The sequence below is a fragment of the Dendronephthya gigantea genome, unplaced genomic scaffold (genome assembly GCF_004324835.1).
Source record: "Dendronephthya gigantea isolate DGI-Jeju-01 unplaced genomic scaffold, DenGig_1.0 000247F, whole genome shotgun sequence".
Taxonomy (NCBI): domain Eukaryota; kingdom Metazoa; phylum Cnidaria; class Anthozoa; order Malacalcyonacea; family Nephtheidae; genus Dendronephthya; species Dendronephthya gigantea.
Window position 1 is genome coordinate 169170 of NW_021163257.1, and position 26431 is coordinate 195600.

Genomic DNA, 26431 nt, shown 5'->3' on the forward strand with positions numbered 1-26431 from the left:
CCCATATCGGGCTCCATATAAAAAGCGTTAGCCTCTTTGCTTTTTAGAAACTATTTATTTAATAACACAAGTCCCAAGCCTACATAATTCTGATGTTGTCCGCTTGGCTGACTTCTCAATAGTGCCCCCACGTGCGATAGTGCAACCTAATCTGTCCCGTGACTTAATTGATCAACCAATCAAATAAATTTAAATATAAAGGTCTACTGTTTTCTACAGAAGAGTTTTGTGTACTGGTGATTCTCGATTCCTAGTCGTACGACAGTAATGCTGACAGCTACCCAGTTTGGGGTATTTTTCGGTCATTTTGGTAATTTTTTGTCATAAACATTTTGAGTGGATCATGCTTGATTACCTTCAATCAGTGACTATGAATTGATTAAAAGGAGATTTTTTATTATGTCGCGTATTTTGGCGGGAAAACGCTCAAAACCTAAAATCTTTTCGGCGTACCACTCAAAATCAATTTATTTTACCATTATTCTTTAGATTATGCTGTGAACTAAGTTTTGAACTGTATTTGGTGAATGGAAAACACGAAACAAAGGAGTTATTACAAAATAATTATAATGCGGCGGCCATCAACAATGTTATAATGTCCAGGCCATTATAACCATGGATAATAAAGACAATAAAGTCTTTTAACTATCCATGTTATAACTGAAATGAATACAAAAGAAGCTTCGATTCAAGTGTCATTTTCTTCTCGGCGTATGATGTATCCCGAGAAATCTTTTCATTTTCACAATATTTTGAGATTATACAGTAAACATACTTTGTGGATGCTTTTTAGGTTTGCTAAACATTTTTATACTGAAAATTGTAGTGTTGCATGAAGATATAACTGAGCTTTTGAGCATATATTACGCGACATAGAAAAATATCTCCTCTTAATAATAACTTCGGTTATATAACATGTCAGTGCCTTTTTTAAGAAATTTTCACTGGGGGGGCAATGCAGGAAAAAGGCGAAACGAAAAATGAGCCGACGAGGTTTGGCGAACGCGTGAGACAGAAGGAAACCTATGTTTAAATGCAAACAATAATTTTAACTCTTTGCAGTTATAGTTGTACAGCATTTAGGAAAAAAATTTGGCCACAAAATCTCTTTGTTTATATGTTTCAAGACATGGCCTTGCACTGCGTCGGTCTTTTTTGCTGCATGAAAAAGGATACAACGGCTGGCCTTGGGTCATATAAAGCAGTAGGGACACCGTTCCAGGCTATAATCATTGTATCATTTAATGTTTTCTTTGTGACGAGGTTTAGAAAGCTAGCATTCTATTCAATTAATTCTATGAAATCTATCGCTACTGTGAAATATTTGTCGAAGAACATATTATGCATTACATGCAAAATGGCTGTGGAGAAAGCCGTATGGAAGGCCATAATCTCTTTATCATGCAAGTAAATCAACAGCAATTCTCAGAGCAATCATGAGCAATACGGTGTCGTAAACGGGGGCAGAAATGTAGTTACTGGGGGGCAAATGCATTCTCTGGGGGGGCAATTGCCCCCCAGATATATAGTTACGTAAAAAAGGCACTGTAACATGTCAAACATTTGTCAAACATGGACGATAGTGGAAGGAGATCGAGAGATGATCCAACTTTTAAAGCTGGGCAAAAACACTATTGCTCAAAGATTCACATGAGAAAGCTGTTCGGAGATGATTCGAAACGTTTTGACAAATTTAGGTTTGTATGAACGAAACAGACTGGGGCCGGTTGTATGAAAGCCGGATAGCGCAATGGATAGCTCTATCTACCGGATAGTGTTTTTTTCAATCGCTTTAAAATCGCCCGTTTTTTGGCATAACTTTGATTAAATCTTAGTATTCCTAAATCGAGGACCTCTTTAATAATTGTTGGGTCCAGTATCATCAGGGCAATACACAGAGAATGGAGTCAGACAGTCAGTGCATGGACAACAATTAAGTAACCATTTGAAAATTATCACAATATGGCAGAACAAACCAAATAAATTAATTGTGGACGTCCATCTTTATAAACTGTGCCATAAATTTGAAAAATATAGTGTGTTTGTCTTAATGATCCACATATACCCATAGATCTTTTATCTGACTATCAATAATATTCTGTAAACCTAATTAATCCATTAGCAAAATTCCTTATAGTTTTTTATGGTGTGTATATGCTATTTAATTACAATAGGTCTTACTCATAATGATGACAAACATATCACATGTTTGATTAGTTCCACAAAGCTAACAACCCAATCAAACGTTTGACTGTGACCCCCAAACCCATCTTGCCACCTGTGAGTTTTGCAAAATATCAAACTGGATTCATAATTGATTAAATGGGTTAATTGCAAAAATAGAATTGCAAAACATAGAATATGGTTATTCGGGTATAATGGTTATTCCAAAAGCTGTTTACTCATGTCTAATTATCATCCCAGTTCACATAGAGTTCACTGCAGACAAAACATTAGTCATGTGTCACCTGTAGTGAACTCTATGTGAACTGGGATGATAATTTGCCACCAGTTTGAAGCTGATTTGAATAACCAGTGCCCAGCCTAACTTGTTAACTCGATTCACAAACATGCCGAGAAACAAAAAAAGCAGTGGCAGATATAGGGTTGTGCAGAATAAATTACACAGCTCAATTTTAAATTCAAAACACCTTAATAACAACGCTATTGGTTGTAGGTTTGAAAAGAATATTTTTCCCAAATATTGTTAGCAGAGTGTAAAAACAATCAATTTCAAAAGAAATGAATATCCCCCCTCCCATGAAATGACTGCAGGCCGGCCCTGCTGATCACTCTGATGTATGTTACACCATAGGTTAGACATTTATATAGTTAAGAGCCTGCTTACATAATCCCTTAAATCAGTTTAGATTTTGTAGTAAACCCCTCTCAATATTCAAATTCAAGCTGAAAAGACATTTTTGGTTTCATTATATTGCATTTCATCACAAGATAATTTTGCAGTGTTTATAAAATTTCTTTTTTAGTTTGTCAGTGGCTATACCTCTGATGGGGAAATACTCTTGGATTACTCAAAAAATATAATTACAGAGGAAACAATGAAACTTTTGTTTGAGCTGGTAAGATTTTTGAATATTCATGTTAGGATTTGTTTAGTTATTGCCTGGTCTGTATATTCAAATTTCATATAAAAGTGAGTTCTTTATTAGTTTTGTGGGGCCAAAATCAAAATCAGCGTAACATCAGGCTTCTGCATCTGCATGACGTCATGAGGAAGGTCTATTAAGCCAATGCCAATTTATATACTCCGTAAACAATATTAGGAAGCAATTTTGTTCAAAGATTTGTGTTAGAGTATTCTTTGTAGGTATTTTTTGTGAGCAGGTGGTCAAAGCTATTTCAGATACTGCACCATGCAGTTGTCATCTTTTTAAAGCTAGTTTATTGCACCCATTACCATGTGTGCATAGAAACCTGTAAAACTCTAAACAAACAGGTTTATATGTCATCCTACGTTTTCAGCAGATTTTTTAAGAGGATATACCCCCCAGCTTTTCCTCACTCCATTTCCCTTTTTATATATTACTGTAATTTCACTATAAATTTGAAATTTCAGGCTGAAAGTAGAAATGTTCTGGCGGCTCGGGAAAGGTTATTTTCTTGTGAAAAGATAAATTTTACTGAGGTAACGATATATAACCATACCATATAGCTACATCGTGTTTCAAAAACGTAAACCCTTTATCATCCTGTATCAAGCCTCTTTATAAATACCTATAATTTTATGCACTATGACAGGTTGAAGATTATAATGTTACAAACATTATATAATCTTCAACGTGAGAAAACATCGCCTTTTTTAAATGGATCAAAACCTCTATAATGGCTAATTAATATCCCGTAACACAAAACACTTCAAAGTATTTTTTTGTATATCAATAGATTTAATCTATTTTCTATGTTCTAATGTGTAGAAAAGAGCAGTTCTTCAGGTTGCTCTTCGTAATCGTTCCAACACACCCATTTTTGTTGATAGTAAAAATGTATGTATAGAACTTTGAATATACATTCACCCATATCACCTCGAAACGAAATTTGAATATACGTACCGCTTTTATAGATTATCGGCGGCTGCCTTTAAGTATTAAATTAATATATAATCATAAATTAATATTGTGTTTCTGTGTTTTCTAGCCCGGTTTATATGTTATTTTTAGGAAAGGTGTGCAACTTTTTCCCTAAACATTTGTGTGTTCTCCAGCACAGCTTTAGCTGTGTAATGAAACACACCATGGTGTGTACGAAACACACCTTCTTTGAAAACACACCTTAGAATGTGTTAAAATTTGGACAAGCAGAAAACACATCTTTTGGTGTGTTTTTTTGACACACCTTGCTATGTGTTAACACACCTTTGGAGATGCTATTTGCACACATTATGATGTGTTAAACACACCTTTAGGTGTGTTTGAAAACCTATTTTTAGGTGTGTTAAAATTTGGACAAAAAAGGTGTGCAAATTTAACACACCTTTTTTAGTGTGCGCCAGAAAAGGCGTCTTTTATTAACGTTTTTAGATCATTTAACACGTCGATATTACTATCAGTATATGTTAAAAATAAAGCAGTCCACAATGTAGATTGTAGAGTAACATTGCCTAAAGAAAAATTTAAAAGTACGAAGTGCCTCTGCCAAAAAGTTTCGAATTTTAAAACAAAACATATTTTACGATCATTTATCTGCGCATTAGCCAAGCGCATTTGTCTTCACTGCATGTAGGCGCGATTTGCTATGAATACCGATTAAGAAGCCCTCTCTCAAAGTAAACAGAATCGGCAATTAAGAAGCTAACACACTCGAAAAGCAAATACCGTCGTTTTCATTTCACGTGTACACGTGCTCATAAAACATGTTTTAATTAGAGTCAAAGTTGTAACGTTTGGGTAAAGAAAACTTTTTTCCATTATCGCTAAAAACAGGCACAGGCAGCTAGGATACGTGTTCAGAAATAGGTTTTTACTGAAAAGGATTGCTTATAGCATTTAAGAAAGAAACTAAATAAACTCACCTTTCTTCTATTTTGCCAAGAACTGACGACGCACACGAACACACCCCAAACTCAACCCAATTCTTGCTCGTACATATACGTCCGCCCTTCTCTTGTTTAGAAAACGTCTGGTTGCTACAAGGCATGATAAGGATTCGAAACATTTATCACCTAATTCACCTTACATCTCTCTGCTATAAACTTGTAAAGCAAACTGGGTTGAAAGTAAGCACGTACCATCTCAAGTTCCGTTTCCATTTTGTCTCTGTTTATTTTCGAGATTATAATCACCAAATACTTCCTTACCAACTACTTACAGCCTTGGCCGATTAACAAATTTGCTAATGGAGCACTGCATGTAACCCCCCAAAAAAATGATTACGTGGGCATTTTTATTTTTGGATATTATCAGTTCAATAGAGTACTGTAGCCCAAAAAAGAAACATGAATACATAGGCATTCTTTTTTCGTTATCTGTTCAATGGAACATGTAACCCAAATAATTTTTGCAAATATTTGTCGGGCTTCTATAGAGCATTGAGCTCAACGTTAATTGAATTAACTATATAAAAATGAGTGGAAAACGTGGATGTGGTAGTTGTCCGAAGTGTAAAACTAACTATTTCAACCGTTATAAGCCGGCATTAGGCCCCAAATTGCAATTATGCAGTAGAAGGTTCGTACGTGCCAAAGGAGAAAAAAGCAAAGTTAAATATTTTACCAGCTGCCTTTGTGTGTGAAAACGTAGCATCAATATCGACCACAAATTGCAACGATCGGTTTTTGTTTCTCGTAGCAAAGAGGGATTATGGATATGCCTACAGGAGTCTTGCAAGCAGAGAAGGGCCGTTGTGTTAAATAGTGACTGTACTCAGTTTAGATGCGAGCACATAGACAAAGCTGTTTATCAGCTTTCTCAACCAAAAACGCAACACATGATAAGCGCTGAACAGCTAGTATCGTATCCATGTTCCAATGCTTTGCGGGACACAATTCGTGGAAACCTTGAGGATTTATCGCTTAGATATGATTGCACACCAGAAGTAGAACTAAGTGATACGGTATTTGCAGTATATGCAACAGCGGCGCGAGCAATCCGTTGGGATTCTGCCACGTCAAGCGAAATGCTGACCATCCCTCTATAACCTGTTGTGGTAAAAATTGCCGTAGAATAATGTCTGAGGCGAAGCAGGAATGAGTGCAAGCATTATGTATTCATATCCACACAATGCTGTGTGCTCTAGCTTTGACCTCACCTATATCGAAGGCGGTGACCAATGAACCAGCAGATATAACCTTAGAGGAAACGATCACGGAACTGCCGGAACGCGTCACGACGGAAGCTAGCAGTATTCAAAGGGAATCTACTTTGAAGGTATGATATTTCGTTTCCTACGGCAGCTAGTGTGAATAATGTGGATATTTTTGGGTGTTCTTCTAGCCTCAAATTATAACTTTTTTGTGAATGCTTCGTGCAGTTGAAAAATCATCAATAATTATTATATTAGTTGTTGTTCCAAAAAAGACTGCGACGTTTATTAAATTTTAGCACTTACGATGCGGCGATTATTGAAGAGCGGGGTTAATTAATAACATTCTTGATTATTTTACTTGATTTATTCGAGCTGGACTTTTAAATAGTCACGATAAACCTACATTTCCAGACTGAAGAAATAACTGAAAAGTTATGATTTCGGAGAGAGATAATGTTTAGATTACGCGCGAACCATGACCATTGCTCACGACAACCACGCCCATTTTCATAATTGTCCCATGTTAAATTTAACTACACAGTAAATTAATTAAAAGGCACCATTTTAACTCCCAAGACCCCTTTTAAACGGGCTATATTGACATTATTAAATCAGGATCATTTTTGGCCCGATTCAAAGTTCTGTTTGGGCCCTATATTTTGGAGAGCTGATCAGGCCTTTCCCCTCTTTTTATAGAGCAATTATGACTATTGTACAACAGAGGAAAATAGCCATTTTAGGCCTATTAATAAATGAGAAGCATTATTGGCCCCAGTAACAGCCCCAGTTTTTAAAAGAGCCAAAAAAGCCCGTTGGAGCCATTTTGGCTTCTACGGTTCATTCACGTTCTGGTCATTCACGTTCTGGCATCAGGATAAATTAGCTCTTAGAAGCATTATTGGCACCACACTAGAGACATTTTAAAAGCCAAAACAGCTCTTGGAGCCTTTTTAGCCCCTCTCTGTTTTTACGAATATGACCATGAAGAGAGTTGTATAAAAAAATTGTAAATATGGATGTAAACATCGATATTTATAATCCTTGGCGTTTTTAGATGGCATTTACACGGTCACTTCCATATGGTACCGACATGAAGTCCAACATATTAATTTCCACCGAGAAGGATGCGGGTAGTGTTATGGGTCTGGATTGAGGATGGCCACATCAGTTTGTTCCAGTAGAAGAGATATGCAAACTCTGTTCGTCTTTTTTGTCCGAGCCAATGTTTCATCCAGGTCAAAGAGGAAAATCACGAGTTTTAACTTCGGTTTGATTATGATTATAGAAAACACTGTAATGGTGTAACAATAACGTTACAATTGCAGTTATAGCGAATGTTTTGTCCGTATAACATTTTAAAAATTGCCATATTCCATAAAGATATTATATTCTATAAAACCGCATTCAAATTTAAGTGCATTCAAATAGACATATAAACTTCTCAAATTTATAGATAACATATACCAAAGAAAACGAGCAACATGGCAGCATGATTTCGTTAGAGGAAAAGGCGGTTTACACCAGAAATGGAAATGCATTCAAGATCAAGATTGAAGAATTGCCGCCAATAATGCCTGATGCCATGCGAAATGAGAGCGCTATGAACTCCGAACACGAGAAACAGAGTGCCATTTTAAAATCTTTGGAGTATGACGGTTCGTTTCATTATAATTATGTAATAATATATTATATGTAGATCAGATTGACCAGTCCAACTCATGGTTCTGTAGGAAGGCGGGGTTTTAAGTATAGAGCCAGAGGTATATAAATTACCTTTTCTTCCGATGTGACAAGATGTATATTATCTTCGACTAGCTACTAGGATTAACTTGACATATTGTAATTGTGTTGTGGCGCATTTATAATTTTTTTACTAATAATTTTGTTAAGGTGATCCAGCAAATTACACCAACTCATAAAGGAAAAACAACTGGATATAGAGAATCTTAAAGAAATGTCTTTTGAAGCGATAAAAGATATATGCGAACAATGTTCCATTTCCACTCAGAGAAAATCAAAGGTAAATGCAACATTAATATCAATTTTATTAACATAAACGTATATAAATTTAGTGTGGCGTATTTGCGAATACCGAGATTATACGTTTCGATATCTCCAAGCTATAGTGGAACACGAGATTACTGGCCACTGGCCAAAAATATTTTTGAAATTTAAAGGGAAATTTATCAGATTCTGTAGCTGTCCAGTGCAAAGTAGCCTTGCGTAAAAAAGTAAAAGCGTGAAATAGCGAAAAAACATTCACGTGTACTATACAAACGATGCATGCATGTGTGTACAAATAAAATAAATTTTTATCGTTTTATACAATATACTAAAATAAATTTTTATCGTTTTATACAATATACCAAAATAAATTTTATGCTCTGTTGCAGTGTACTGTCGCATCAATGTTTCTTTGCTTGACTGAGTCAGTACGAGATGCTGTAGACTTGTATTTGTCAATGAAATACCACCCGATACTCTTTATCAACGACACACCATGTGGGTTAGCACGCGGCATATAGAATGTAGATTTCCAGATATCTGCACAGACTTATGAGGAAACATAGGTGGTTGTTTTGAAACACCAACAACTGAAAGGGATCCGATTCAGGTATCTAGAAATAAGACAAATATCGTATAATTATCTCATGTACATTATGTATAGGTGGCATTTGCATTTGCAGGACCAAAATGCTGTTTTGGAATATATGAGAATATAAAGGCATATATATAATTAAAATATTAACTTTTTACATGACTGGAAAATGAAATATCAACTTCGTCACATTTATTGTCCCCCTAAACAAGGGATTCGCTCGACTGTCAAACATGACTTTGGAAAACGGCTAAGTACATTTAGTTCTTTGAATGTTTGCTTGATGCAATCAATATTATATAACTTGTTTGTGCAAAAACCACGAAAATTTGGTATTGCGGAGCTTTCGTTCGTATGCCCGGAAATTATAGTCAGTGAAATTTCCACTAAATATAATTACCTTTAGGCCTCGGCTATAAAGAATTAAAAAGAAAATTCAAAATCTTACAGAAAAATACCATCTAAAGAAAGCCATGAATGCATGCATGTTTATAAGCAACAACCTGGCAACATTATAGCTACATTTAGTAAAGATATAAGCGAGAATAGTCAAATATAAAATATGAACGCAAGAGCAAGATGATCTGATAATAGGAATAAATTTGATTCGATTTTTAACAATTCATTATGCAGATTATAAATATAATCCCGCCTCTTTAATTTTGGAGACGCACTTCACTACTGCTGGAGAGCAGTTCGCGATATATAGCCGGTTATTTTTCGAAATATATTAGGCCTAATAGTTACCTGGGCGTACTTTATGTTACAGAACCACAACATTCCAGCAATCGTGCCGCCTGAATACAAAATGGACGGTACTGTATACATCGAGGCCGAAGATAGTGCATATGTCGACCCTGCTACTGGTTCAACTGACCGCTATATCTTGGGAGATAAATTCCATTCGACCACGAATCCTCACAAATCACCTTTATGCGCGTATCATGACATCAACCTTTGTGATCAGGCAAACTGCGTGGTAACCAGTACGCAAGAATCGCAAAACAACCGAAAGAACATCAGGCGGTTGCATAGTTCATGTCATCAAAATTTCGAAACACACATTTTATTTAATTACTTGCTGGATTTCTATCGAAATGAACAAGTCGTGAAAGATCAGGAGCGAAATCTCTCAAAACTGCTTAAGCGAAACCAGAAACTAGTGAGAGATAATTTGCTACGCTTCGTGGTGCGCTAGTTGCCTATTTGCAGTGACGTATATTCATGTTAACAGACTGTGAAGAGAGGTGTTGGGGGCTATTGGAATCCGAAAAACCGCACAAAAAAACAAAAACCAGAACCCCGTAGTAATTAAATTACGACCGAAGCCGAAAACCGCATATAGACCCGTATACTGCATAACCATCAAATAATTATAATCCTTAAAATCCTTAAACGTTTTATATCCCATTGTTTTACGTAACTAATTTTAGTTCTTTAAACAAAAAATCTTGCAAAACTCGCGAAAAGACTGGGAATGGAATGCGTAAATTACGTAACCTTTTGCCACCAATGAATCATGGGATATTGGCATATCGCGCCAAATAATTTTCTTTTATTGAAACACGCTTAGCTTGTGTACCTTTCTGCCTTTTTGTGCCTCAAAATGTCCTTTCTTCACTTAAACCAATGCTCAACTCCGGACTAAGTTATCGATTTTTCACCTGTTTTTTTTTGACTTTGTAAACGAAGGAATGTATATAAATACAAGCATTTCATATTCTGCTTCTTCAGTGATATTCCTTCATTATCATATTGAAGTAAAGTACTTATCTCTACTATTTTTTACGTTTTTGAAAATCAGATTGACGGTGGTGACTTTTCGACTTTTATCCCAGTAATTAAACAGCGAAAACGGTTTTTAAAGCTGTGGACGTCTGTCACGGGAAAAGTAGAATTTCAAAATAGCCCACATTTCGTTGAGAATGGTTGGTTTCACAATATTTGAAATAGCTATTAAAAGTTAAAAGGTGGTTTTTTGACGTACGAAGCGGGGGGGCTGCAGCCCCCCCCCAGTTTAGTCAGAAATATTAATTAGTTGGGCAATTTGTATTTAAGAGTCGGGCAATTTGTAGTACTACATAAAAATACCACTACATAAAAATATTTAAGAATGCTCAAATATGATAGAATATATATGCTTGCAGCTTGCGCAAAGCATAAAGGAAACGAAAATAAATTAAATAAACATGCTTTTCCGTCTGTGCCACTGGCTACCCTATGTGCCACAACTGATTGGCACGGACCGCACGGTAACAGCCTTACACGACTGATTGGCGCGGCAACAGAGAAACAAACATCATACATTTCCTGATTTCCAAATCGCAACACATCACGAACTGAGTCATTTTAAAAGATATCATATATTTCAGCTGCTAATTTTAACAACTCACCATGTAGTTACGAAACACTGCTATCGTTTTGGTAAGTTTGTAACTTTACTAACTTTTATAGCAAGCAACTGTACTGTACATAATTTATTTATTCATAAAAGTTTTATGGTGAAACATATTGACCTAAGTTATAATTGCACGCGACCGAACGCGTATCATTGTAATTTGTAATTCTGTATATCAAGCTATTTATAATTTATACCACCGGCATTTGCGTTGTTTAAGGTATGCATTGACAGTACTGTTACGAAAATTGGAGAACGTATGTCGCAATATATAAGCATTAATGAAAGCCGAACATTTTCCTAATTTTAAACATAAACTCATTAAACTGTATAGAGCCTAAAGTCGGCAAAACGCTAAACGCTTTCCCCTTTTCGATTAAGCGCTTCGCTATGAGCTAATGGAAATCAATTTATCAAAGTGCCTAAATAGTGTGAAAGATGATAAAGTACCGTATGCAGTTACGCCAGCGTATGAAAAATATCACTCGTAATACATACGCTGACATACGCTGATATGCTAGGTAATGGCGCATAAGGCGGCATGCGCTTCACATACAGCGTTAACGGTGAGGGCGTGAGGCAACAGCTTTTTTTAATTAAGCATACTTAAAAATTTCCTGTACTGACGTTTGGTTTGTGCGATAAGTGGCAGGCGCAAAATACATGGGATATGCCAGATTTACGGTACTCGTGCATACATTTTTGTACGTATGAAAATGTTTTCATTAATTCTCATACGTTTTAATTCAGCTGACTGAAGGGAAAGGTTCAATCGATGAAATTTTTTTTTTCAGTTTCCTTTTTCTACTTATATCCAAGAATAATAAGAATAATCATGTCCTGCAAATCTGGGCCTCGTAAACGGGCCTATCGTTCGCATCGAGTCAAGTGTGATGAATGCCAAGCAGAAATGAATGTAGACCATGCTAAAACCCACATGAAAAATGTCCATAGTGGAAAGAAAATGCGGTTCACTCCCTTGGTAGATGCTTCGCAATCACAGTTAAATAGATTTCTGCTTAGTACCACTGCAACAGCGGAAAAACCATCATTGTCCGAGACCGGCTGCAGCAGTAAAGCTACTGACGACAGTACGTTCATAGACATAGGAACAACTGAGGAAAACCAACCCGGATTGAGCTATTTCAACACTGAACCAGACATGATTGTTGAACTAGGGGCGACAAAGTCACCGAACCTGGAAAATATATCCCCTGATAAAGAAATACCGGAGCCAGCATGCTCTGGTGATTCAATTGGTATAATTGAAGGAAGTACACAATGCGCAGAGCCTTTGTTGTTAACGTCTGAAGCTGATGCCAATGGCCCAAACCAGCCAATTTTACATGAGTACCCAGCGAAAAGGTTTGGAAATGAAACATTTTCCCGTAAGTTCAATCCTCTATGGTATAAACATCATCCCTGGCTCAGTTATGAACCAAATAATGACCAGTGCATATGCTTTCCCTGCAGAAAGTTTGGTTACGACAATTCCTTTGTGTATAGCAATTGGAAAAAAACAGAAAGGCTTCGTAAACACGGTAACTCTGATAAACACATCACATCAATGACAAAATGGGCATTGTTTAAAGCCAATAAATCACGAAGTACATCGGTGCTCGAACAACTTAATAGAGCCCACAAGGAAAACGTTGACTGCAACCGGCGTTATCTGCGAGTTATCATAGAATGTCTCATGCACAATGTTCAACAGAACTCACCATTGAGAGGACATGAAGAAAGCAGACGCCATATTTGGGAAGTTTCTGATACTAATAGAGGCAATTTTATCGAATCTCTTCACTTTCGCTGTAAGGATTTACCATGGTTGAAGAGCATGCTTCAAAGCCAGCTTAAGGCACATGCGCAGTGGACGTCTCCCAGCATCCAGAACGAGCTGATTGAAATTGCATCGGACATGGTTCGACAGAGGATTGCGAGCGACGTCAGGAACAGTGAGCAATTTAGTATTATAGTAGACGAGACGCCTGATATCAGCAAGTCAGAACAAGTGTCTCTATGTCTGAGGTACGTCTGTGCTGGTCAAACATTGGAAACGTTTGTTGGATTTTCCACAACCGCATCAACTGAAGGAGAGGTTCTCTTTGAACTTGTGAAGAAAGCAATTGTCAACCTAGAGCTAAAGCTTGAAAATATTGTTGGAGAATGCTTCGATGGCGCTGCTAATATGAGTGGAGTTCACAAGGGACTGGCGACGCGTATGAAAGAGTGTTCTCCTTTGGTAGTTTACGTCCATTGTTACGGTCATCTGTTAAACCTTGCCCTTCAAGATACGATGAAATCTGTCGAGTCAGCCCGCAATGCCCTTGGAACAGTACAGAAACTGTATACGTTTCTTGAAGCAAGTCCTAAACGTCATCGAATTTTTCAAGACTTGGAGATTGAGGAAGATCACATCAATCTAACCCTTAAATCCTTAAGTGTTACAAGGTGGTCGTGCCGTTCGGAGGCTGTGAGAGCAGTGGTCGAACAGATGACAAGAATTATTCAAGCACTTATCTTATGTAGTGATGATCACGATCCCACAACCTATACTGACAGCAATAACTTGCTAATCTCAATTTGCGATTTTAATTTTGTGTTTGGTTTGTTATTGCTAAGAGTTGTCCTGTCAAATACAGACAGTCTCTCCAAGTACCTACAAAGCAAGAACATGGATGTTATCACAGCAAAAAAAACGCGGACTCAACTATCAAAGCTCTTGAAGGCTGCCGAAGTGAAGAAGGATTCCACATGCTTTGGCTAAGAGCACATGTTATGGCAAATAACATTAAGAAAGAAATTCAGGGCACCAGATTTTCATTCAAAGATGCTACACCCCCAAGAAACAGAGTTCCGTCGCGTCGATTGCAGGCCCTAATCGGCGAGTCATCCACTACAACTCTGCACCAACAACCAACTCCAGAGAGCCATTACAGGATTACAACCTACTACCCGACGTTGGACAAAGTTATTCTGGAGATGCAAACGCGCTTTCAAAGCAACGATCAAGACATCTTGTGTGCTCTGGCAGACGTGGTTTTCGGTCAGAAACCGTCAGAAGAAAGCATTGCCTTGGTCTCCTCGTTCTATTCATTAGATAGTGCAATCCTAGAAGCTGAGTTGGAGATTCTCCGTAACTTCTTGTCTGATAACCCTGTCTCGCACCAAATCAAGAAAGCAGCAACGTTGGTGAAGACCCTTTACGAAAATGAGCTCCATACAGTTCTGCCAGTCTTCTACAAAGCAAGTTCAATCTTGGCAACAATCCCAGCAACATCATGTTCTGCTGAAAGATCTTTCAGTGGATTACGGAGGATAAAAACGTACCTTCGTTCTACAATGGGTCAAGAGCGCCTGAGTAGCATTTCTCTTTTATGTATGGAGCGAGCGTACACTTATAGAGCTCTCGAAAATGATATGGAAAGAATCATTGACGTTTTTGGCCAACGAAGTCACCGCGCTTCACATTTCTTTTGACATTATACTTACTATACTAATATACAATACACGATAAACACTTGTAGTACAGGAGATTAGGTTAGATTTTCGGAGAAAAGTCACATTTTGTATGATATAATTAAAATCGTTGTCAAACTTGGTCTTTTTCAATTTTCATTAGCTGATATTCGTAATATTTTCTCCTCAATTGCCCCATGCAGAAAAACGTTCCAAAATACCGGGGGAGCATGCCCCTACACCACCCTTTTTTCCCTCGGTATTTAGCGCTCGTCGGGCAAACTATGATCCGCCCCCCCAAAATTTATAGGCCCGTACGCCTATGGTTTTTTCGAAGCAACTTGGAGTATAAGATTAAGGAAGTTGTTTGTCGGAACAGCCGTCATTGAAAAAGGCGTTTTAAGATTGATTATTGAGTATAACCATTGGCCAGTGAAATGAAAATAACTGGAACGCTACGGTCGTTATCTTCCGACCAAAAGTTGAAACTAAGTCACCCTCAGTCTTTACACGCAAAAACAAGCGCGGCCGAAACAAATGTATTTTGTTGTGATTTCGTAAATCTGATAAAAACTCCAAAAAAATTTTTTTACAGATAAATAACTGCCGGCTTAGTACTTCCAGTCGGCTGAGACATTCTTGATGTTAGTAGAATGCATTTTATGGTCCTAATTTTAGAAATGCGGAGAAGACAGTTCTTCACTATAGGAAAAAGCGTAGAGCCTAGCGTGACAATGCAGGAATATTTGCTTTATCTATATTAATAGAACTTTTTTGTCATCTAGTCACTTGGAATTAAATAAACATAAACTTATAATTTTAAACAATGTCTATCAAGTGTATTTTGCGATGAAATTTTAGCTTTTAGGATATCCGTTTCGTACAAATGTTGTTGTCAAAATTGCATATCGCTGTGAACTTGTTCCGTTTAAGAGAATTTGTTTCCAATCCGATCGGCAACTGCAGACGTAATTCGTGAAACAGTTCACCTGGTTAAATTTAAGATTAATTCCATTATATATGATTCCACAAAAAAGACATTTAAAACCATGAAACAAACAAAAAACCAAATTTCTTTCAAATTCGCTCTGCATCTGCAGTCATCTCGCGAGCACCCGCAAATGAAGCCAAAAATTTGCCACAGAGTCCCGCGAATTTTGGCCTCGGGCTGCGCTCTCAGGAATTACACAAACCTCCCTTGCCTTCGGGGCATTTAATCACTAATTTCCCTGATGTCATGATATTACGTATAAGAATAATATAGTCAAAGATCCGGAGCATAAACTTCATAATTTGCTCCCACCGTTACATCATGACCTTGAAAATGAACGTAAATTTAACATACCACACTTTCATACTGATCGTGCCAAGAATTATCCCCGAGCCGGTGCGAAGCACCGGGCAAGGGTACTAATTTCACCCGGAGATTTTAATTACGCCCGGGAATGCAAATGCGAAATGAAAGTTGTCATTATGTCATGGACGTTGGGCGTTTTTGTAAGTTATGCGCATGCGTGAGTATAAGACGAGTTAAAACTGGTAACTAGCAAACGTTTACAAACGTGCGATTGGCTAAATTAAAATTTGGGTCACGTCAGCATAACTGATATTTTGAATTATAAACCTTTTTTTAAATAATATTTTTCATTTGGATGGTCTTAATTAAAAATATACGAAAAATTGACTCGTAAAATTGATTAAAATATAATGTAAAAGATACCTTTGGATAGAAAAATTTTCATTCTAATGGATGGTGAAATATCTACGATTTTGAAGCATTTTTAAAGTGTTTTTGAACAGGTAAATGGGTAGATTTCGGTATTTTAAAGTATACTATTGTTTTGTAAGTTTAATATGTGGATTTATCAACAAATGTATGACCCCTCTTTGAATTTATTCGTCAATATATCGTTGAAATGATTTGGATTTGAAAAGTATTTATTTTATTAAAGGTGAATTTGTTTAAAAAGTAATTGAAATTTCGCTAAGAATTGTAGTATTTAAAACTATTCGTTGCACAATTATGATTATATTATAGTCGAATTTGATAGCTCGAGAGTCGACTTTATAATTCTACCAAGATATAGGATTTTACTTTACGACTTCGATCATTCAGCAGAAACGAGTATCATAGAATTTCAGTGATGGAAATATTGTTTATAGCTTTAAATATTGTTTATTGTTTAAAGTTTATTGCGTCAGGCGAGGGGACTTTGCATGCAATGTATTTCTAGTTTTATATTTAAGATGGCAGCTAAAACGTAATTCTAAACGTAATCCGTTTGAATACTGGAATGGATCGGAATTTGTTTCAAACCTTCTTTACTTGAAAGATTTTCTCGTGAAATAGAGAAAATGGGCTACTCGGAGCTGATGGAGGGGGGTCAGGGTGGCATTAAGCTGCACTGGAAGGGCAAATGCCTCCCCCAGCATATGCGCTGAAAGAGGCCCTCAACACGTAAACTTGCGTGGACTGGCGGTGTGGTTGTCAAACAGAGCAATAACATGAAGTACCCGTAAACCATAAACCGCCGCTACAGATTTTGAACCAGACTGAGGATTCGTATTTACAAAAATTGTTGGTATTTGGATAAAAAAATGCAAAGATAATGCAAAAACATAAAAATAATTCAACTAAAAAGATTCTAAAATATATATTCTATAATAAAAAATACCTTCTTGAGTAAAACTAAAGGTTGCAGAAGAAAGTGGAGATTGGAGTTGGATAATTATGATAACTCTTTATTATTTCTGGTGGATAACGGTTGAAAACCTTGGTAGGTGTTGATTTTAATGTTTTATCACTCCTCAAAAGTTCAAGATTCCATTTTTAACTATGATTTGGAAAGTTAACGATGCCCTTTAGGATGCATGATTAAGAATTTTATTCAACCGGCCCCTGAATTGACTGAATTCGATTCGGATAGAAAAAAAAGCATATGTGTTATTTGGAATATATTTTTCTAAGAATGCAACCTGATATTGTATTAATCTCAATGATGTGGTACGTCTGCTTGAAGTTTTCTGTACTTTCTTACTCAATATTTATTTAATAGTTTAATAGTATGTATGGAAAAAAAGGCATCTTCACCTAAATTGTGTTCATGAATTTATATGTCATTCTTACATAGAAGATTAAAATTTTTTTAGTGCAATAGACTTTGGCAATTTAATATAGAATCTTGAACAGATTATAAATTTAATAAAACCAGCAAATAATTGTTGAAAACCATGGCCAGAAATTGCGGACATGGAATATGCAGATTGCCGTAGCAAATTTGCATATCTGTTCAAATATTATTCGTTTGCAGAACTAAAAATTACATTGCGCATTCTTAAATTTCGCAAAATTAAGGAAAACCATTGCATCTTTGCAATTTGCCCTGGTTGTTTCTTGTAATTCGTGTCATATTAAAGATCCTGAGTTAATATTTTGCTGGTAAAGGTTTATGTCGGCTCTGCATTTTTATTTTATTTGTACGCTATTACGGTTTTCGTTTTATATGGTATTCAACGTGATAAATGACCAAAACTTTGTTTTGAAAATGCAGGACGAATACTGATAAAACATTTTGAAATACTGTCTCAAAATATTAAGATTAACTTTCTCTGCAACGAGCAATTAAGGCAAATTATAATCGACCACCTAAAGCTGTATTTATAGCGTTTAGTACTGTGCACATTACAGTTTACTATAAGCTCACGAAGCTTTATTTTGACACCATATGCAAATTTAGGCGGAAGTAGAATGTTAATTATGTCCGAATTTTCTGGCCATGGTTTTCATATGACTAAATAGCTATTTAGTCATATTATTGCCATAGTTAAATAAATATATAAATATGAGATAAATAAACCAGGACTACAGGATTTATTCTAATTTTGTACACTCCTTGTGGTAAACACTCAAATATGAATTTGTAATTCAATATTTTTTATTCTACATATGTGGTCATGTGTCTGATATATATGCCTATTGTACTATATATTTGACATGCACTATATATAAATATAAATATATATATATATATATATATATATATATATATATATATATATATATACAATTAAGTAAAGTATCCAAGAAGAAAGAGTGCTCGATATCAAAATTTAATAGAGCGATTAAAATAAAATCAATGAAATATTACAAAATTTTGAATATATTGTTCGCTACACTCTGTGTTTCACGTTTCTTCTGAAACGATCATCAGGCGAATGATGAATTCATTTATTATATATATATATATATATATATATATATATATATATAATAAATTTTATTATATATATATATCAGCAACCAGAACGCGAACCAAACAAACCCGTTAGAGCTTAGAGAGTAGTATCTCAATCGCTTGAAAATCGCATTAGCGTGAAACTCTGAGTAGCGATTTGTAAATATTATTAAGCAATGAATGAATATTTCTGCTCTGTTACTTTGTTATCATATTAACAACAAAATTGCATTTTTATTTATTTATTTATATATATATATATATATATATATATATATATATATATATATATATATATATATATATATATATATATATATATAACTAATTTATTTGGTTCCGGTTGATTGCTTGTTGCATGAAACTTGAAGTAGCATTAAAAATTGTAATGAAAACATTAAATTAAATGCTATACAAAATTGTCTTGTATTGAGCACTTTCTGTTCTTGAAGATATTATAATTTATACACATATATATATCTGCTATGAATCTGGCTTGAATCTAGAGAGACCTTTGGCTTCCATTCAACAAAGTCTCCACCACAGATACCCGAACTTCAACAATTCGAGCTTATGATGACTTACATGGTGCAAAACATCGAGTTCAGAAAGCCCTCCCCGAGTGAATTCCTTTCTACATTGTCCAAACACGAAGAGTCTATAAAGCAACCAACGATACCCTTGTGCCGGCTGACAAGACCACTAACTTCTACAAGCTACCACCCACGGAATACAGAGCTCTTCTCAAAAAGAACATCGAAAAAGAGTGCAAGAAAGCCCCTACGGACGCGCTTAGCCAGATCACAAAAAAGCCAGCTCCATCGCACACCAGCTCCATCGCACACCAGCTCAACCTAGAAGATAGAATTGAATCATTAGCATGCAAAAACTCATTCATCACGCTAAAAGACCATAAAGAGAACTTCGCAAACAGCCCTACATGTCGATTAATAAACCCAACGAAATCGGAAATCGGCAAAATCAGCAAGCGAATCCTTGACGATATAAACAAAGCCATAGTCAGTGCCACTGGTGTCAACCTATGGAAGAACACGAAAGCAACGCTTGACTGGTTTAACAACATTCAGAACAAAGGGAAGCATTCATTTATAACGTTTGACATTGTTAACTTCTATCCATCAATTTCAACAGAATTACTCAATAAAGCTTTGGATTTTGCTGCCACCCACACCCATATAGATCTAAGGGACAGAAACATCATCATGGAGGCCAAACAATCACTGCTCTTCGAGGACAAGTCTGCATGGGCAAAAAAGCAATCATCAAATCTGTTCGATGTGACCATGCATGGGCTCCTTCGATGGCGCAGAGACTTGCGAACTTGTTGGGACATACCTGTTATGCCAGCTCCCTGTCAAAATCAGGCGGAACATAGGTCTATACAGAGACGATGGGCTGGGTGCATTCTACGAGACCCCCCGGAAAATAGAAATCATTAAGAAAAAGATCTGCAGCGTTTTCAGTAGCAACAATCTAAAGATAACTATCGAGGCGAATAAGAAAGCCGTTAACTTCCTTGACGTGACACTAGATCTGCGCAACGGCTCCTACAACCCCTACATAAAGCCTAACAACACGCCTCTGTACGTCCACAGCGAGAGTAACCACCCGCCGATAATCATTAAGAACATACCCCTCAGCATTAACAGACGGCTGAACGAAATATCGTCAGACAAAGCGTCGTTCGACCAAGCAGCGCCAACTTATCAAAACGCACTCAATGATAACGGGTACAATTACCAACTACACTTCTACGCAGATAAAGAGAGACGTAACAAGAAAAAAAGAGAGCGATGCAGAAACATTACATGGTTCAACCCACCTTATAGCAAGCATGTAGCCACAGACATAGGAAAAAAGTTCCTAAACATCGTGAACTCAGCTTTTGAAAAGAAACATCCACTAAGAAAAATCTTCAACCGCAACACACTCAAATCAGCTACTCCTGTATGCCAAGCCTGGAGAAAAAGATCAGCGCCCATAACAAGTTAGTCTTGCGAAAAAACAACCCTACACCAGAAGAGCAAAAAACCTGTAACTGCAGATCCAGAGATAACGGCGATGCCTAACAAGGAACATAATCTATCAAGCAACCGTCGAGAGCAACAATGAGAAACAAACCTATATTGGTCTCACTAGTGATGAATTCAAATCTAGATATAGAAATCATACAGCGTCATTTAGGCACAAGAACAAACAGAACGCAACCGAGCTTAGTAAGTTTATCTGGTCCTTGAAGGATGACCGAGTACCATTCAAAGTAAGCTGGAAGATCATCGCACGAGCCGCCCCGTATTCAAACGCCACGAAGCGTTGCAACTTATGCCTCTTAGAGAAATACTACATCATTTGCAAAACAAACTTATGCTCACTTAACAAAAGGAACGAACTTACAAGCACATGCCGTCACGCTAGCAAATATCTTCTAAAGACTCTGATGTATTTAAGGCGTGCCTGTTAATAATAAATTCTTATACACCTGATGAGAGGGAGCTTGCTCCTTCGAAACAGCGCTGTAGTAATTATGCAACCTTAGTTTTCTGTCTTTACTGCAATCATATTATAGCTCTACTTACAGTATTGAGCATATATATATATATATATAATATATATATAATATATATATATATATATAATATATAGGTTATCACATGAGGGGCGAGGTGATACCAGTTTTATCGCTTGAGGGACGATATCATAAAATGTCACGAGTGAGCGCAGCGGACGAGGGTCATTTATGATATCGTCCTTAAAGCGATAAAACTGATATAACCTCGTCCCGATTGTGATAACCTGTTTATCACATACTTCTTTTTCTTCCATAAAGCAATCGACATCGACTGAAACAAACCTCGAACTGCTCGAGTCAGCCATATTTGTTTTGACAGCGGCAGATGCAGCGGGACAAAAAGCGATATCAGTGACAAAAAGCGATATCAGTGACGATATCGTTTTAATTTTTAATTTTTTAATTTAATAAAGTTCTTTCATCAGGGAGACCACTCACAATTTGTGATTTTCAGTGAGTCCCTAAAATATGAACATGAAATTACAATATATATAAATATGTAAGAGTAAATTTAAACAGATAAAAAGTCAGAGAATTTAAGAATTGCTGATTGCAATCTTAAAACTATTAAAAGGTAATGTTCTAATATGTTTATGTTCTAATATGTTAATGTTCTAATTATTTTTATGTCACCCTGTTATCGCCCTGATAAAGGCACAAGTATGTGATAAAAAAAAAATATATATATATATATATATATATATATATATATATATATATATATAAAATCAATGAAATATTACAAAATTTTGAATATATTGTTCGCTACACTCTGTGTTTCACGTTTCTTCTGAAACGATCATCAGGCCACAGTTTAATGATATACAGTTATGGAACTCGCGGCGGAACCCTTTGATGTTGCTGTCCCTCTGCCTACGCCATTCCACGCGCCACGCAAATTGCTCTGGCAAGTGTATTTTGACTCTGAAGCAAGGGAAAAAGGTGTTCGAAAGACGAAAAATGTTAATATTTTAAAGCTGGCTCTATCGATCTCCATTTTTGCGCCTAAATTTTAAAAACAAACGGTAAATGGTTGTTTTTTTGTAAAAAATATATGCGTTAGGTTAAAGAAGTAAGAAATACAAGCCCGAATGATTTTCTTTATAAATATCAAGTTCATTGCCAACATCGTCGCCGATTATAAATTAGGCAGTTATTTTTCCATCCAGAAAACATCTGAGCTGATCTTAAACAAGCATGATTGATGTGTCATTTCTACAATTCAAAACACACGAAAAAATTTCTTTGAAAATAATTTATTTTGCCATAAAACTAGCAAAAACTACATGTTTTTTATTCGAATCTTGAACTTGAATTCAAAGGATTTACAATAAACAAATACAACTTTACCTATATAATTATACAATACTTTTTACACGAGTATAAATCCAACTTTACACACAAATGGTAAATGCTAACAGATATTAATTTCAGTTCATACATGATTGTAATATTCATGAAGGACATGCAAATCAATTTCCAATCTAATCTATGCAATTCTGTGTGGCTTCTATGAGAAGATTGAAAGCTATTTTCCAATTTTTAGATGTGAATATAATGAAAAATATAAATATTTTTTGCTCTGAAACTATAATATGGTGATGAACTCAATGTGTCCTAACCTTCCCTTAATCCCTTTTACATTTTCCATTGCATGGATAGATTCAAAAACAAGGCTTTTTGTTGAGATTAATTACATGAATGAATTTAGACCAAGCCTATATAATTTGAGCAGTTAATGCATAAGAATGGTAATATAAAAGCTTACCTATATATGAATAACATAAATTTCTTATACTAATATGCAAGCTATAATTCTATAACCATTGTCTAACCTTGCTGCTGCTGCTGCTGCTAGATAATTCAGTACTAGAATTTCCATTGGTGCCAGCCCAAAGAGGGCCGAAGAGTCCAAAGTGAAATAATAATACACATAAGAGATATAATAGGGTTCATAAATATCAGTAAACTGCGTATACGTTGTAAACCTTTTTTAATAGCTATCTAACTTGCTATCTTCTTGAACAGTAGAAGTCAGTGTCTGTATATGTCGTCTGCTCAAAAGTTAACTGACTTTGAGAAGATTGTTTCGCCATCTTGAAAAAAATACGACTGCATGTTGGCGAAATATTGTCAGATAGACCTACATTTATTAGATGAAATACAAAACTTTGAATTTTTACCTGGCAGTTCTAGAAGCTTCGTGTGAAAATCGCACTCCTCGTAGTTGTATTTCCCGTTTTTCCCGTTTTAATTCGTATATCGCAGTCATTTTTAATCCAAAAGGAGCAATGTCGGATGGATAAATAAAATTTGTCAAAAAAACGAAGAGCAAAAGATCCTTGGCTTTAAAATTGCATTTTTTCTGCTAAAAAATCGAATTTTCCTTATTAAAAAGTGCAAAAACACTTGCCAGAGCCTAGCGCATGCGCATTAAAAACAGGGGGACAAGATTTGCCGCGAGTTCCACCTCTGTGTAGTACTCTGTGATCAGGCGAATGATTACTCTACAGCAGTTAAAGTTTGTGTGATGACGTTTTTAACGTGCTTGCGCTGATACAATTCAAAAATTGCGCGCGCGTTTAAAATTTTTTGCGCTGAATCTATTTTTATGTCTACATTTTGCGAAAAGTTCACTTCTTTTGTTTAGTGTCGTCTCCTTCGAGGATTTAAGAATTGCCATTTTTTCCTCCAGGCACAGGTTGCATGACCGTCCGCCCGCTGAGTAAGCCGAACGCATTTGATGATTGTCCACTGATGTGAATTGTTTGTTTAGTCTTTTTAGGTTCCATGTGTGTTTTGATAGTTCAGTTTCGGATTCGTAGGCTGGGTTGTTAATGGATTTTTTGTGGTTGTAGTATCTGGTCTTGAACGTACCAGCTGTGACACCGATGTAGTTCTTTGACTCAGGAGGATTTGTAGTTGTAATTTCGGCATTATAGACGAGGCTTTCAGTTAGGCATTTACCAAGGAGTGGGCATTCATTCTTGATGCGGCAGTTGCAATTTGTACGATCTGACGAGGTTTTGTTCGATTTCATGATGTTTCGGTTGTGGCTGGAAATAACACTTTTTACGTTTGGCATGCACGAGTAGCTATAACTTTGACTGAATTGCGGTTAAATATCTTGTGAAGCTTTGAGGATTTTGGAAAGTGTTTATCGATTATTTGAAGGAATTTCTGCGCAACATTAGTTTTAACGTTTTTACTGAAAGGTGGGTTAAACCAGATTATGTTCCGCTTACGTTGTGAATTGTGACGGTATTGGCTTGGGTTGTGTTGGTCGGAGTAGGTGAGCTTGACATTATAATTACAACGTTTGAGTGATTCTTCGTAAACCGGTAGACTCTCTTTAAAAGATTTTTCGTTGGAGGATAGTGAGGATAGACGTTTGTTGATTGACTTCGGTATTTGCTTGATGATGCTAGGTGGATGGTTAGATCTAGCGTCAACATACAGTGGCTCGTTGTTTGGCTTACGGAAAGGTTGGTGATTTCCTTCGATAAGGTTGAGTGTGACGTCAAGAAAGTTTACCAGGTGGTAGTTGATTTCCGCGGTGATTTTAAGGCCATAGTCATCAAAGATTTTGTGGAGATTTTTCCTTGCATGATCAGCCTGACGACCTCCCGTTCCCTCAAGGATGAGCAATCCGTCATCTCTGTACAACCCAACGTTGTCTATCCCAAAGCTTTCAGCTAGTCTGTTCAGCAAGAACAAACCGACCAGTTCGCAAACCTCGGCACCGTCGTAACTTCCCATCGCGACATCGAAAAGAGACTGGTTTTTCTTTTTTACCCACGTTTTATCGTTGTAGAAGAGAAGAGACTTGCGCGCATGTTTAATGATAGAGATGTGATAATCGGTGATTTCGATCAAAGATTTTGCCCATATGATGACTTTATCCAGCAGGGTTTCGGTAATTGAAGGGTAAAACTCGACGATGTCGAAGGATAAGAATGCGTGATTAGGTTTATTTTTGATGGAATTAAACCAGTTGATAACCGAGGTAGTGTTCTTCCACTGGTTCACGTGAAGTATTGATCTTAGTTTGTTGTTAATATCGTCGAGGATGATTTTGCTTACTTTTCCCAGCTCACTCTTCGCTGGGTTAATGAGACGGCATTTCGGATTAGAATCAAAGTTTTCTTTGTGATCTTTTAAGGTGATGAAGGCAGGTGTTTTAGCCATTACATCAATTCGATCGCCGATACCGAGGTTACTAGAGATTTCCTTAAGCTCGCTATTAATATCGTTCGTGAAATGGTCTTCCCCGAATTTACAAGTCGTTGTTATATTATCAGTTATTAACTTGTTGTAATTCTCTGGTGTTGTTCTGTAGATGTTCCTAGTTTTGTCTGCGAATATCATGAGATCTCCCGATGATTTTATATTATTCAAATCGCTCGCGATAGTGTTTAAAAATTCATCGTTAATTTTCCTAAACTTCACATTCGAGATAAGATTGATAAAATCTTCTTCAAACGCTTTCATTTCCGGAACATTTGGGGCACTATTTCTTGTAGGAAGTCCAAATTTGCTACAGTTGGTGTTCTCCTTGTCGTGGAGAAAGAAATGAGCCTTCCAACGCATTCGTTGTATCACATTTTCTGCTTTATTGATAAGTTCCCTTTGATAATGATGATATGAGGGCAATCCAATGTTTTTCAGCGAGTAGTTGATGTTAATTCGATGCATATTCAAATTTTGAAAATACTAAAATTCCCGATATACTAGAGTGCACAACTGGATCCCAGGTGCGATAGATACAATTAAGTAAAGTATCCAAGAAGAAAGAGTGCTCGATATCAAAATTTAATAGAGCGATTAAAATAAAATCAATGAAATATTACAAAATTTTGAATATATTCTTCGCTACACTCTGTGTTTCA

General features: G+C 36.3%; 1 protein-coding gene and 2 long non-coding RNA genes across 4 annotated transcripts; all 3 read left to right on the top strand.

Moving 5' to 3' along the window:
* The first annotated feature begins 1547 nt into the window (after positions 1 to 1547).
* Positions 1548 to 4197, top strand: LOC114540683. Its single transcript, XR_003689094.1, has 3 exons — positions 1548 to 1697; positions 2988 to 3080; positions 3578 to 4197. It is a non-coding gene; the product is annotated as an uncharacterized LOC114540683 (long non-coding RNA).
* A 1607-nt stretch (positions 4198 to 5804) lies between these two features.
* Positions 5805 to 10086, top strand: LOC114540682. 2 transcript variants are annotated; one of them, XR_003689093.1, is made up of 5 exons: positions 5805 to 6383; positions 7316 to 7916; positions 8152 to 8281; positions 8655 to 8875; positions 9630 to 10086. It is a non-coding gene; the product is annotated as an uncharacterized LOC114540682 (long non-coding RNA). The 2 variants fall into 2 exon arrangements; XR_003689092.1 differs by having other exon boundaries at positions 5805 to 7916.
* A 3090-nt stretch (positions 10087 to 13176) lies between these two features.
* LOC114540694 (zinc finger MYM-type protein 1-like) lies at positions 13177 to 14025 on the top strand. Its single transcript, XM_028560817.1, has one exon. The coding sequence runs from the start codon at positions 13177 to 13179 to the stop codon at positions 14023 to 14025; it is 849 nt and encodes a 282-aa protein (XP_028416618.1).
* Positions 14026 to 26431: the final 12406 nt, after the last annotated feature.